Here is a 15,653-nt window from a genome sequence, read left to right as displayed (position 1 = left end):
ATTCTGAGTGGATCTGGCCATAGTCTGTGTCTTTGTGGCGAGTTAAGAATTAAACATGCACCAGCTTCAGGGAAGCACAGAGGGCTAAGCAAAGGGCAATTTGTCTCATTTAACTGCTGCCTGCCTGCCTGTCTGCCGACTGGAATCAAATTATGTTGTTCTTTTGCTTTTCTAAAAAGCCAAACTGTTTTACATAAAAACAGAGTGATGCGATTACCATAGGCCATGGCCTCATGCAGAACAGCAGGGTAGCAGTTCAGAAGAAACCAGAATTTGTTTCTCCTCAGCGGCTGTAACCCTCTAGCTCTGGAGAGTTGTTAGTTATTCATCCTCTACTACGCCGATGTCTAGGTTTCACTGTAATGGTCTCTGACATTTCCCCTCGCAGCAGAAGCATTAAGCCCAAATAAAGGCTACTTGCAATTTCCAAACCTTACCACACGAGGTCCCTCACATACTGTAATCTGGCAACCTCAAGGGAGGAAAACACTCAATGTACTGAACATTCTACCGTATTGCACATTTTTCATAAACTGCCTTCATCTAAAAGTGTAACATGAGGTGGTATAGTTTGTGTAGACTGAACAGATCAAGACAGGGAAGAGCAACTTTCAAGGCCAAACAAATCTGCAGTCTCTGTGAGGGGGCCAGAAGGTATATGTCAGAGTGTATAATGCGTGATGCTCTGAAACCCATATATAATAGCTGTGGTGCAATATGTTTATGGTAAAAAGTAAATTACCTACCTAATGTTAAGACAATATGCATAAATGTGGTTACAAAAAAATCCTTTGATCCAGACCGGAGCACATTACATCTTTGTTAGAGTGTGTCAGTCATAAGCCCATGGCATTACTAAAGTGAATATTGGAGTGAGGTCATCAGTGGAGGATGACAGGAGATGTATGCCACTGTGCAACACATAGAGCTTCTACATTACTCCTTCAGTGAGCTCAAAAGTTTGCTCTTGGACTCTCTGTTCCTGCCTAAATGTGTCACAGAGCATTACATGGGTCAGGGACATGATTCCTGAGCCTTTCCCTCAGCAGAAAAATAACGCAGATGCTTGCAGATAGGTTGAAAGGTAGTCTCCCTACTCACTATTTCACCATGCTACCCATCTAAGTAAAATTAAATGTAAAGTAAAACTTTTCTTTACTTGTACACAGTATGAGCAATATTTGCATTCTCCATTGAGCCAATATACCCATAATCTTGGAGCTCAGTGATGGTCAGTCCCTAAAGCAGGGTTTTAAATCTGTTTTAAGGGCTGATGCTTAAAAAGTGCTTTATTTTAACATTGTGTTAACAAAGTACAATCTAAGCTAATATATTTAGTTAATTAAGTTCTTCCCATGCTTGTCACTGTAATTGAGTTGCCCTTCATAGCCAGGAGCTAAATTGGAGACAGTAGCATTGTCATAAGGGTGGGAAAAACTAAACTAAACTAAAGATCATACCAATGGGAACAGCATGGGGAGAAATTCAGCTCCTGTTCTGCTGTTGCATTCATTGTAAGTTGCTCTAAATAAAAGTGTCAGCTAAATGCCTAAAATGTAAATGTGATCTAGGTCTCATCAGTAATGATGCACTTTTAACCTCAACCCATAGTACTACTGGTTTTCTACTACCAGCTGGTTAACTGCATTCACCTGGTATCCCAGGTGTGAATCAGTTCCTGATTAGATGGCTAAAATAAAACCCAGCAGGGCTCTGGATCCTGAGGACCAGGATTAAGAAGCACTGCTTTAACTAATCAACTGTAGCCCTGACCAGCTATAGCGCTCATACTGTAGTTTCATCAGTTGTCTGCACAAGCTTCAACCTGATTAAAACATAACATTGTTTAGTGTCTACAAAAAAGGCAATTCTGCCTCTGTATGAGCAGAGAGCAGTCAGTCTTCAAGTGAGCCATACAGTATTGTTCACTGTCAGTTTATGGCCACTAGATGGCAGCAGAGAATCATGTTACTACATTTGTTGATTTCTGATGTGTTCGGTGTGTTCTACTGGAAATGTAGTAGATTATTAAAGATGTGGTAAAAATCTGAACTTGAATGAAATTGTGGGCCTAATGCACAGTGGTGTAGTTTTGTTTTCTGCAACATTATGGTAACGTTGTAGTACTCAAGATCAGTCTTGGTCTTAAGACTGGTGAGACCACATTTTAAAGGTCTTGGCTCACTCGGTCTTGACTCGGTGTCATAAAGCAAAGACTCTGAAATTTATTTCAGGACCGGTCGAGTACACAACTGTGGTATCATCATTATCACCCTCATTCATATCATCTGAGTCTAATTCTCCTCTGACCAGATCAAACAATCTCTTTTTGATGTCCATCGTGCAGTGAAATGTTTCAGGAGCTGCATTCAAATGAGAGTTTTACTTGCTACTTTATGAGTAGGAATTATTTTGTTTCTTTTCAAAGTGTGAGCCAACAGCCGTTAATAAATATTTCCTCAGCATAACCATGACATAACCTAGTGCATTTATTTATAGCAATACAGGTTATCCTGCTGTATCATAATTTCCCCGTCCATGGCTGATGTGAAAATTTGGCAATGAAATAATGGTAAGTAAGCAGCAATAAAGTGTTTGACACAGTTTTGCTTAATCTCGGATTGCCCTCTACCCTGCAGTAATCTCTATCATATGTCCAATAGTTTACTAAAATGCCTAAATAATGTTTGTTTTGAAACATGCAATGAAACTGATGCAAATTTTGAGCTATGATGGCAGACCAACACAATTACAGTCATGGTCTTGATTTGGACTTGCATTGTTCTGGTCACAATAGATGATCTTGACTACAATACTGCATTATGGTAAAAAAAAAACAAAAAAAAAAACATGTATAGTTGTCAGATCAAGGCTACAGACAGCATTTTTACAAGAATTCGACGTTACACAGACATATTAATATGCAAAATTTGGAATAACTATCCTACACAATTATTTGGTTTCCGACAGTCATATAAATATGCACTGAAGGTATATTTGGAAAATTTGGAAGAACTACGGTCATTGAAATATTAAAGAAAAAGCACCACTTGCAGCAGCAAAGAACAGAAAAAGTGTGTGCGTTTCCATGTATGTGTGTGTGTGTGTGTGTGTGTGTGTGCGCGCACGCGCTTGCCCTCACCCACCACAAGTTCCATTCTGAAAATGCAGAATGAATCGTTAGCTGTTAAAAACGTATATAATGATGACACTGAAAGCAATTTGGAACAAAGTTGCAAGTAGAAGAGTTCAACAAAAAGGTCTTCTCACTCACAGTCAGACGAATAATGAATGTTTATTCAGAGCTTAAATGTGTCAGTGCGAAAGCCTATGGGGATAGAGCAATATTTCCAGTGATCACAGAGTAGGTGCAGATAAGCACTTCCCTCCAGGCACCATGCTGTTTCTAATGATGTTAAATTTAAGTATATAACTGTTCACTAGATTCTTCTATGAACTGGCTCTGTTCAAGCATCTCCGTAAACAGTGGGTATGTTTACATGCACGCAAATACTTCAGGTGCTGTAATTAATCAGGTGATGGTTACAGTGTGATGATCAAAGCGACCAGATTTCCCCCAATAACCTGGATTTAAATAGTTTTGTTTTTTGAGTTGGGTCAGAGAAGGGCACGATGCAATAAGATCCAGCCCACAGTCATCTCCGATATTAGACGATAAATGTCATATAATTTTGTCAGATCATGCTCATGCACTTACAGTACACCTTAATACAAGCCGCATTATTCTCACTGTTCTCTAAAAGCACAAGATGGACTCACGCAGCACATCGCATGTGACACGTGAGTGTTGTGATGTCATACTGTATGTGTAAAAAAACACACTGCATCCGGGAGATTTCCTCTGTGACCTTTTACACGCATGTGCACATTTAAAAGGCTGAATGAAATGTGGCTGTATGTAAAGGTGTGTATATGTGAAGGTATTTACATGGCCAAATTTAATCAAAAGATAGAAATCTAGGTGTCTTAATTATAGTGTTGCCTTAATCAGGTTATCAGTATGCACTAGGGATGTTGCCAAATTCGAATTTGGCAACTGCTGATACACAGACTTTGCAAGTTTGATTCTGTTCAGTACAACAGGGATGTTGTGTCTCCCCATCGCTCCACGCTGCTGCTCTTCACAAAAGGCTGTGCAGTTCATAGCATAATGAAGATGTATAATTGACTGTTCAGTGTCTCTCATTTAGGAGTGTGTGTGTGTGTGTGTGGTGGTGGTGGTGGGGGGGGGGCGGGGGGGGGGGGGGTATAGAAGAGTAGTTCAAAATGACTATGAGGAAAGTTCAGAGTGAATATGAGGTAATACTGTATGTTTTGATTCATAAAGACAATTTTCTCAGTTTGTAATTGATTGTTTAGTGTCCCTGAGTTGAAAAGCAAACAAACTGTTTTTATACTTTGTTGGTTACTGTAAAAGTTCAATGCCGAGTAGCATCATGTAAACGTGCCCAGTGTGTGAAGGTGTTAAACAGGACGCTGAAAGAAGGATGAGACGTTGGGTGACTCACATCAAACTCGTTGAGGGCAGCAGCCAGCTCCCCGATGCCGGCGTGGCCGTGCTTCTCGTCGGTGGGCGAGGTGGCCTGGGCGGCGCTGGAGATGCCTCCGATGGCCTCCTGCACCTGCTTGAACACATAGTCTCGGTTGGCGCGCGTGGCCGCCACGTCCGGGTGGCGCAGGAAGGCCTGTGAGGCCGTGTACAGCATGGTGGCATTTTTCTTCAGGGCCCCGCGTGCGGCCGCCATCTCATCTCGACACTGGGGGTCTTTCAGTTCCTGAGGAGGAGACAGAGGTTTTCGAGTGAGCGTTAACAATCGTCTGCAGTCGGTTTCTGGAGAAATTGCAGCATACTGTTTGGAGTTGAGACGCTTCCTACGCTTTACTACCAACCACCACATTTTTCTTTATTTTTACTATTTTACACATTTTAGAATACTAGTAAAGACATCAAAACTATGAAATAACACAAATAGAATTATGCAGTGACCAAAAAAGAGTTAAACAAACCAAAAGTTGTATGTTTTAGATTCTTTAAAGTAGCCACCCTTTGCCTAGGCAAAGATTTTGGAAAGAAATTCATACATAGGCATCAACTTATATTTGTTTATTTATATTTGTCTAAGAAACAAATTTCAAGCATTTAAGCATAAGCCTTTAGATCAACATGGCTTTAAGATAATGAAAAACGCAGTCCATTCAATCAGGTGTGTCCAAACATTTGACTGGTAGTGTATGTGTAAACTTGACCCACACTGCTGGGATTAAGAACCAAGTCTTTCAGATAGACTAGACATTAAGTCATGTGGGACATTTTTAAGGGGATCATTATTTCAGGCCAGACAGTAGAGCCAAGCAATTTAACAGATCCCACCTGATATAACCAGATTGTTTTGGAGAAAACCTACAAATACTCTTTTTCCACTGAGGACCACATTGGAAATAAAGTTCTAATACTTTCATGTGTTATCCTCTGGGGTCAGATAAGCATTGGTGTGGATATTTTAGCATGTGCAGTACGCTTCATGAAGTGGAATCAAATTAATTCAAGTCAAATCAAATCAAGAAAGCACACCCCAGAAAATGTACCACTTTTTGAATGAGATGCATTGTAGAATCAATAATATGTTAAAGTCATTTCAAGTGCCATTGAAAAACGTGAATTTCTAGCTTTCTGTAGGTACTAGGCATTTGGGCTATAAAGTGACAACATGGAAATCATTATATTGCCTTACAAGGCATTATAAGTCACATCACAAGTCGCAACACAGATGTGTGTCCACAGATTTGTATGTCTCTCCAATAACTGTAAGTAACTGTAAGTAAAAGCTATAAATAATTAATAATAATATATAATCCACACTCTTTTCCCATATTTCCCACCCATACAGTCAACTTAACGTGTCGATATTGTCAGTAACATGTTTCTGTAACTCCACAATTGTTTATATACTATTTTATCAATTGTATTGTTTTATTGTTTATACTTTTTTACTGCTTTTATTGTTTATTTTTTATAATTCCTTTGTGCTTATATTTTATTTGACGTTTCCCCGCTGAATCCTATTACTTTGATGTTGCAACGATTTAATTTCTCCACAGAGATCAATAATGTTTCATCTTATCTTATCATGACCGTACATAATGAAGTCAGTGCGTCGCTGTGAAAGCAGGCCTACATAAAGTCCTTGTACTCGACACAGCCTAGATCCAGTGCTCCTACATAATGCTCATTTCCAGTGGTGCTGCATTCTGAACTGCTCAAGTACTGAGTGGAGTTGGCCAATATATCATCATAATTTAATTTCAAGTTATTTTGACACCAAACATAACATTTTCCAGTCAGTGATGGATTTCTATTCTCAGAACATTTGTTGCCCAAGTTGATAAGTTGAAGCTTCGCGTCAAGCGTAGTTTATCAGCATTAGCCAGCAGGCCATCCTTCAACTGTAGCAACTCTGATTGTTTATCAGTTTCCTTCTACACTTAGGCTCTGATTCAGAGTTGGTGCTCCTACGTCCTTCAGCCAAGACAAAAACTGTGTGACGAGACACTCGTATCCTGACTCGAACCATGTGGACGTGTAGCTCTGAGTTGTCCCGTCAGAATATTTAAATTACCCCTCCCTGCCTACTGGGTTGCCAGATTTCTGACATTAGTAAGTTTTTGCAGACTGGTGATGTCAGGGGACCAGTCACATTCCCTTTAAGAGAAGCAGTTGCAGTTTAATTTTGAGAAATTTAAAATTGTGTGGGCCTAAAAATAAACATCAAATAGGTCTAACAGCTGTGCCACATTTCCAGTTGTACTGGGTGTTTCAAAAGTAGGCAGTAATTTTTATACACCTGTTATTTACAGAGTATTGAATGTTGAATTAGTTTGTTAAAATGACTAAAATTGTACACCTTTTTTTCATGATTATTATTATCATTATTATTATTGAAAATAGTTTACCTACTTTTGAAACACTATGTATAAATAGCCTTTTATTAATTCAAATGGACTTGCACCATTGCATTGTTCACTAGCCCTATAATAGGCTAATTTGTGTTTTTATTTAATTTGACTTCAATATCAGGTGCCATGATTTGAAAATGGCTTGAGGTGCCTGTATTGAGTACAATATCAGTGAGGCTAAATAAAATGAAGATGTTGTCTTTATAATGGGTATTGAATGCAAGCATAATCAAAAATGAAGCTGTTGTGTTTTAGGTGCACTGACTGCAAACGGTTAAACGAAAAAAGCTGCAGCCTTATTATGTAGGCCTACGCAAGACTGACACCTGAATAAATTAGTCTAAATATCTCTTCTACTTTAGTCTAAATATACCTACTTTTAAAAAATGCTTAACAATGACATATCCAACATTTTAACAGATTATCAACAAATTACTTTGCACAGAGATGTATCCAACACTGCCATACAGTGGCCGCTGTACTTTGTACATTTTTTAGTAGCAGACACTGTGTAGTCGACTTATGCTGCAAGTCAGAATCCCGGAGATCTCAGCGAACATCTCTTTTTGGGGGAACACCAGTCTGACCTGTCTCATAAATCCCCATTACGTGCCCCTCAACTCTGAATATGAGCCTTACAGCATATGACAAGGTGTATTGATCACTAACATGCTGTATGTAAGGAAGTAATGCCCACCTTGTCTGTGCTTGTGTGTGTGTCTGTCTGCGTGTCTATGTGTTTACAAAAGGCCGAGAGAAAGACATGCAGAGAGAGCGAGAGAGAGTCCGCGTTCTTGTGGGAGCTATTTCCCATGGGTCAGTGCCTCCCCGCGTACGGGTGTGACAGTTAAGTCAGGAGCGGTTTACGCTGACTGGGAGAGACAGAGCAGGGGACAGCGGCCTCCACTTACCTGCTGTCTCCTGGCTGCCACATAGTTAAGCTTCACCATCTCCTTCCCAAACTCCTTGAAGCGGTTGGCCAGGTCCTGCTCATTGGTCGCATTCTTCACTCCCTCCAGGGCCTCCTCCACCTGTCACACGCGCGCACACACACACACACACACAGACACACACACACACACATAATGTACAATCTTACAAATAATCTGTGGACACACCTGAAAATGAGCCTGCAAGGCCTCAAGCTAGACATTTTCATTATGTGACAAACCTAAAGCAATAAATGTTAAGAACATACTTTTTGAAAATAATAAGGTACTTGACTTTGGAAATAAAAATGAATTTCCACTCCTGTGTAATTGCAACCAGGTTGGAAAAAAAGACAATAGCCATTAACTTGTGCAAGTTAAAAATGGGCCTCATTTCAGCAATCTCCATCCCTGTGCGGGTCCATTCTTATTCTAAACTCCTTTCTGTCCCTAATGAAAGTGCCGACCAAGGCGTAATGGAAAAGAGAGAAGGGGAGAGATAACTTTTAAGTGGCCTTTGATGGCAGGGCTTACACTGGCTTGAGTTAAGCCCCTCTGTGGGCATCAAGAATGAAGTTGGAAAAAAGGAATGAGTGTGTTTTTGCGTGTGTGAGAGAGAGAGAGAGAGTCAGTGAGTCAGTGAGTATGAAGGTGTGAATTTGTTTCAGATTCTACCAATGTTATATCACTCTTGCTAGCCCAGTGTAATAACTACCCTTTTCAGGCCTTAACCCACTTTCAAAATAAGGGACTGGGGAACAAGTTGCCTAAATGATTCTCCAGTGGGTGTGTGAGTATGTGTAGTTAATCACACCGCGGCTGCGCGGCATGATATGGGACAGCGCTATCAGATGTGTGTTAGCAGAATGCTCCTCCATGCCTCATCTATATGCTAATGCGAGCAGAGGTTGGGATAAAAGGGATCAGTGCTGCTATGGATTATACAACACCATGATGGCGCAACCCAAGGAGAGGGCAAAAGACCTTTCTACAGCATCTGACCACGCCTTCGACTGGAGAGTACACTGTGGATGCAAGCCCACTCAATGCACCTGATTCTACCACTGTGCAAAAAGAGCAGGAGAAGAGGGAGGATGCCACTTCAAACCCTTTAATTTGAGACGTGTTAGATAAATTAACAAGAGTATTTTATAATAGATAGCTCCAGTCCTCAGTTCTGATTGGCTGTGTCACATTAGAAGTCATTTGTAAAATACCCAATAAGCACACACCACATAACTGTCAATTGAATATTGATGAGAAACCACTTTGTTTAGCTACTGTTCAACTACTGTCAGAAAAATAGCATTTAATACTACTACTACTGATATTACTACTACTACTACTACTACTACTACGACTAATAATAATAATAATAATAATAATAATAATAATAAAATATTTATTGACATTTGTATTCTTTTTGATCACAATGCTATATTACAGACATTTTGTAAAAGCAATAAGCCATGAGAGACTGTCCTTTACTAGGCCTGTAAAGCACTGCCCAGTGGCTTATTCTTTAAAACTAGGGGTGATGTTCGCCCTTACAATTTTAAGGTGGGCCAGCAGCCTCATGACGTCGGCCATGTCGGCGAGGATGAGCAGGCGGGTGACAGCAGAGAGCAGGGCGCGGGCGGCCCTCACCATGGTGCCACGCTTCACAGAGGAACACGGGTCGTCGGCGAACTCAGACGAGGCAACGCGCATCGTCTCACCTGCAGGCGGGAAGAAAGGAGACAAGAAGAGGAACAGGAGTGAGATGATTGCATTTTACCTGGCTCCGCACTGCTTTGCTCTCTATCCCGCTGTCTGTTTTATCTGTCTCTCTCCATCACAGATAGAGAGAGATTCCCCATCTACCCTCCCTGTACTCGTGTCCATATATAACCCATGTGTGGCCTAGTTCTGACTTCTTTTATCCAGCCAAGAGCTTATAGCACCCTGTTGTTTGTTAGTACACAGGTGGTTCAGATGGTGGCTTCAAAGCAGCAACCTCTGCTTCCACCCCACACAGCCACAGGAGGGACGAAATCCACGGGCGTATAACCTGGAAGCAGTGCAGAATTATCGGGTAAATAACAGGTGAGCTCCAACGGGATCGTCTGAACAACATAATGGGCAGCAGGTTGGCTTAGATAATACAGAGAGAGCACCCAGCCTCGTGTTGGCAAGCAGCCACCCTGCTGAAGTGTCCCGAAGCAAAACACTGAATCCCTAGCAGCTCCGGGGGTGCTGCTCTGGAGCTGACCCTGCCCTCGGACCTCCCTGTGGAGGGAGGCAAGCCGAAAAGAGAATTTCCCTACAGGGATCAACAGAGCGTCACACTGTTATTATTCTTTATTATTATTATAAGACACACTAGAAAAATAAAACTGGCTGCACATGTTTAATATGTGCTATGCTGCACTGCTCTCTTGAAGACCAGATGAAAAAGCAGGGGAGTACACAAAAAAATGAGCACATAAGAGCACGCGCATACACACTCCGACTCAAACACACAGGCACTTGCACACACACACACACACACACACACACACACACACACACAAAGGCAGGCACTCAAACTCGTAGATACATACACACGTAGGCAAAAAAGCACACACACACAAAAATATACACACAAATACACACACGCATGCACAGGCACACAGGCACACACACACACACACACACACAGAGAAGCTTGCTATTGCTATGTGCTGCCATAACTCTGTCTGGCCCAGTGATGAGGCAGCGGAGAGTGACAGTTCAGAGGGTCTGATTACTGAATCCCTCTGTGGTCTGAAATCAGCATCCATAATTTAATCAGGACAAGATAAAGGGGGATGAGATGATGAGCTCGCGGTGACATAGTGGAGATAGGTTTAAGGGTGTTGTACAATGACCTTAACTAGGGGGATGATGCCAGTTGGCTGAGGACATCATTTTCACAACACTTCTGGCTTCTGCACAATACGCACCAGAGAGGAGTCGTGTAAAAACAGCTATTATGTATTCAAATCAAAAGAAAATAAAGAGCCAAGGCAGTCATGACGTTAGGACAGATCCCTAATGACAGACATTATACTGTATGACAATAATAAACTAAGAGGAGAAGTAGAGCTGAACAATTACAGTAATCGAAAAAAAAAAAAAATCGCTATATGACTTTCCAAATCAGAGAGGCTGCAATTAATTGCTTAGGAAAGAGGAGCGTCCAAAATGGATTTCTGAACAAGGTATTTTAGTGCTCTGGATAATCTTTGGTCCATGAATCAAGTGCAATATTGGTGAAAACGCTCTTCGTTCTTTTTTTTTTACAAAATCACTTTTCTTTAAAGGATTTCTACAAGAAGTTCTACAAAATTTCTGACAAGAAAAACCCTAAAGAGAAACACCACAGTATATGATGCATTTTTAAGCTTTATTTATCCAAGAAATGTTTACATGCATGCTCATTTTCAGCCAGGTCACATTCGTATAGTTCCACACATTCATGCCTGGGAGCTGCCTGTGGTCTTCTCCTATTGGCCACTGAGCAGCTCCACTGAAGCAACTGAGGTTAAAGTGCCTTGCTAGAGGGAACCTAAGCGGTAGAGGTTGAGGGAGGCGAGTGCACTTTTCATTTGCTTTCCCCATGCTGGTTTGAGATTAAAATCAGCAACTTTCCCATCCCGAGCCTGTTTATCTGACCTCTAGGCTACTGCAGCCAAAATATGTTTAATCTGTTTTAATCAGTTCACCATCACCATCATCTTTTTTTTTTTTTTGGTTATTAGTTTATGCAGAGTAGCTAGCCAGGAGTAGGAGAAGCACACCTGAAGTGGCACACCCCATACAAGTTTTCCACTGATTATTAATGGAGGTGATCTCTGCTGAATTACGCAAACCTTTCCTGTCACTCTGTTTTCACCACCATACTGTCCCATGAAGCAATTGGCAAAAAAAGGAAGAGCACAGCATGTTTGCTGACTCATAATTCTACAGCCATTAGTGGAAACTGGCTTCTAATCCTATTAATATAAAACTGGTCTCCCTGTCGACCTGACATGTAGTTATATTCAACCTAGCAAAGAAGTGGAGAGTAAAGAGAGAGTGAGGAGAGTGCCCCATCAGCAATCCACTTCCATCCTGAAGAGCTTTTTAGCATGCACACTCTCTTTATAATGGTAGTTACTTAATAGGATAGGAGTTGTGGAGAATTTAGTTTCATCTCCTATTCTGTTATGGGGTCTTTGGGCTTTTAACTCAAGGTCAGCTTGTCCTGGAAAAGAAGGGGGTGTGATTCATTGTGCCTTTCATGAGGATAGAGTTTTGCCATTAACAGGATCAGAAAATGCAAACACAAATAAAAAAAAAACGGAGCTAGATGATTCCGAAGCATCTCCGGAAGAGATAAAATGTCTTCCATTCATTTTGTTCACTCAGTTTTCTTGGGATGTTGGCTCACAAGTGGGAACATTGATCTTTTCCTTTTTGGTGATGACCTGTATGGCACTGATCTATTTCACGCCTCAAAAGAGCTGGGTGCCAGCACTGTCAAAGTCAGCCTTCAACAGCACCAGTGGCCGAGTGGAGCTGACAGTGCAGGATGAGGAATACGAGTACAACACAACATATGCTGAGTTCCATTCACTCTTTCTGCTGATGTGGGTATTGAACACGGAATCCAATTCCATTGCGGGGACAAACATTTGATTCGTGTAAAGGCTCACTGACTTCCACTCAGCACAGAGAAAAATCTTTACATGGAGAACAACAAACAGCTGTGACATTGGCTCATCTGAAAAAGAGCTCCCAAAAGGATGCACATGTTTTTTGTTGAGGTGAAGAGCAGCTTGAGTGTAAACAGAGTTTTACAATTGCCAAATTGTTGCTAATGAGGTTGGCATCTACAAACTGTTAAAATGCACCAAGGCTCCATACTATCACAGACAGTCAAAGCTTTAACGATGCATGACTATAGGGTAAACAACTTGGGAATTAGGATCATTACATTCATGAAGCTGCAGGCACCAAAGCAAAGCCCAAAATGAATGGGTACCAATCAGGTATATGTCATGGTTTTCCCTCCACCTGTCTCTATCTGCCTCAAATCAATCATGGAGACACTTAGCCTATTTCTCTATCACCCTATTACTGGTATGCAGAATGCTTAACCACTAAGAAATGAGACCACTTCAGAGAAATGGAATCATTTTTATAAATGATATACTAGATAACACGGGTGATTTCCTTTCATACCATCAATTTTGCTGTATGTATGGTCAGATATGTGATATTTTTAATTTCAATCAGTTGATTTCAGTTATCCCAATTAACTGGAAACGGAAACTAAAAAAGAGTGGATACAGACAGCAGGTTTGTGCACCTATTACAAGGTGTCAGAAATGGCTATCCAAAACAAAGATAAATAAAATAATTTATAATTTCATTTTACAGAGCAGAGGCCTTACTGCCTTCCCACATACAGTCTGTTCCTTTTGGGAAGATGAATTTAATATTTTGATACCTTGGAAACAATTTTTCAGAACTATTTACAAAACAACAATTGATTCCTACTCCAGAATCTTTCAATTGAAGATATTCTACAAAATTACTGCTACTAAAAAACAACTTCACATGTTTAATATTGAACAATCATCATTATGTAGATTCTGTAATGAGGAAGAGGAAGACCAGTTGCATTTGTTTTTCTATTGTCCATATGTTGCAAGTTTGTGGACCGATATCCAAAATTGGCTAAGGCCACTCAATATTTATTTTAAATTTACACCTTTAAACACTATGTTGGGGGTTCTGGATGAAAACTGTCCCCAGATAATAAATACAATTATTCTGTTAGGTAAAATATTTATATTTAAAGCTCAATCAAGAACTAATTTGAATCTAAGTTTCTTAAAAAATACAGTGCGAAGCCAATTCCTTTTGGAAAAAATAATTGCTACAAACCATTACAAAGTAGCACAACACAATATGAAATGGGAAAAAAATTTGCTCTAGTGAAGAGTGGGACTATATAAAACTCTAAATACACTCTACCTGTCATATGTATATTTCAGTTTCAAAATGCACTGGTACTGTCAATCTAATTATTTGAATTACTGAAGGGATCCTATTATTTTTATTTTTATTTATTGTTATTTTTTTATTTTTTTTTATTTATTTATGTATTTATCTATTTTTTTTTCTTTTTTGTGAGGATATATTGTCATGTCATATTGTCGTGTGTGTTATGTGTAATTTTGCCTGTAATAAAAAAAAAAAAAAAAAAAAAAAAAGAAATGAGACCAGGTTTCTTTAGTGGAGGAAATGATGCTTCTACACACAGTATGTGTGTTCACAGTCTCTCCACAGCAACAAGAGGCACTTGTTGCCGTTTTACATGATCAAAGGCCACAAAGGTCTTTACCAATCCGATATTGGATATGCCACTAGGCTCACAACCTTAGTTATAATGCCTGTTACTTTACGGAGGTTAAGTGCACTGTAGCAGAACCAGGTCTGCACAGCTCAAAATGGACCCTTGAGTAACATTCTTTCCCAGGAACAAAAATGACCCTTCACCTTTAAAGCTACAAAAGTGTCACCTTGACGCTGACCAAGACTAAGGGGGGATCTCCTCCACCAATCAGACAACTCTTCTGAAATTTACAAGTTTTATCTACAAGCCACATCAGACTGCAGACCAGGATCTCCCTCACACACACAGACTCACACAAATTAAAATAAGAAGATTTCTTTTTATCTGGACCAGAAGACTGAGTTAAATTGAATTGATGTTGGACAATTAGTCACATTAGATAATTAAATACATTTTGTATCATGTTACCAAAAGGATCAGGAATTGCTTTCTCCCTTCTCTTTTTAGTTCTGTAGGAAACCCCCACCTTTCTGGATAGAGCCATAAAAGTCGTAAATCCATAAATTATTTTCATTCTTGGTTTAGTCCTCTTCTCTACTTTGTATTTCCTAATGTCTCCAATGAGTTTTTAGAATAGTGTGAATTATATACTAAATTGGTTAATCATATATGCTTAAGTGTTTTAATTATCCTCCCAGTAGTTGGACCCAGTTATTCCCCTGGGACCACACTGCTACCTAAGGTCTGATTATATTTACCCATTCTTGGCCCCCACATTGATAATTATGTTCTATTTCATTGTTTCCCTATATCAACCACCAAAGTTACTATGTATTCGTGATTTAAATATTAAGATTATAAAGTATGTATCTAGGCTATTCTGCTAAAACAACTCAGTTCACAGCAAAGTTTGAACAGTGAAAGTTGTATTGTCTAATCATGTTTCATGTAATGGTTTTATGCAATCCATAAGTGTTTGTTTACAGGTTTCATAACGTTCACCGATTGACAACAGTAATGGGTTGAGTATGTAAAATCCAAACACGTTATTCTAAAACTTTATCATTACATACGCTAGTTACTAAAGTAGTTGAGAGAGGTATCCTCATGTGTCTCATCACGGGCGTTGCCTGTCTCCAGAACAAAGAAACGTAGGCGGAATCTCCAAAACCGCGGAAAGTATCTTTTTACACTGCAAAACCCCGCCTTGGAATTCGGAAAAACTATAAAACTCAGAGTTCTTTGTCACCTTGGGTGCTTCATGCCCCGAGCTTCATGCTGGAAGCTACGATGCCAATCCAAACTTAGAGAACTAAGTGCTTCACGCCCCGAGCTCTATGCCGGAGGCCACGAACGCCGACACCAACTCCAAGACCAACAAGCCAAGACTTAGCACGAGCGGA

At 40.1% G+C, this 15,653-nt stretch overlaps 1 protein-coding gene across 5 annotated transcripts in view; it reads right to left on the bottom strand.

The window, feature by feature from the left end:
• The window catches only part of ctnna2 (catenin (cadherin-associated protein), alpha 2), a 316,543-nt gene that overhangs the window by 258,914 nt on the left and 41,976 nt on the right, over window positions 1–15,653 (bottom strand). For 4 of the 5 annotated variants that reach the window (XM_078291254.1, XM_078291257.1, XM_078291266.1 and 1 more), the window contains exons 3-5: window positions 9,456–9,622; window positions 7,887–8,006; window positions 4,530–4,796 (exon numbers count right to left, since the gene is read on the bottom strand). In XM_078291254.1, the coding sequence (XP_078147380.1) occupies window positions 4,530–4,796; window positions 7,887–8,006; window positions 9,456–9,622 (554 nt within the window). The remainder of the gene's footprint in view (window positions 1–4,529; window positions 4,797–7,886; window positions 8,007–9,455; window positions 9,623–15,653) is intronic. The other variant, XM_078291265.1, reaches the window with a different exon arrangement.

This window comes from Centroberyx gerrardi, chromosome 3, assembly GCF_048128805.1.
Source record: "Centroberyx gerrardi isolate f3 chromosome 3, fCenGer3.hap1.cur.20231027, whole genome shotgun sequence".
NCBI classification, from domain to species: Eukaryota; Metazoa; Chordata; class Actinopteri; order Beryciformes; family Berycidae; genus Centroberyx; species Centroberyx gerrardi.
The sequence above is the reverse complement of the archived record's forward strand: the minus strand, read 5'-3'. Positions and strand labels throughout refer to the sequence as shown.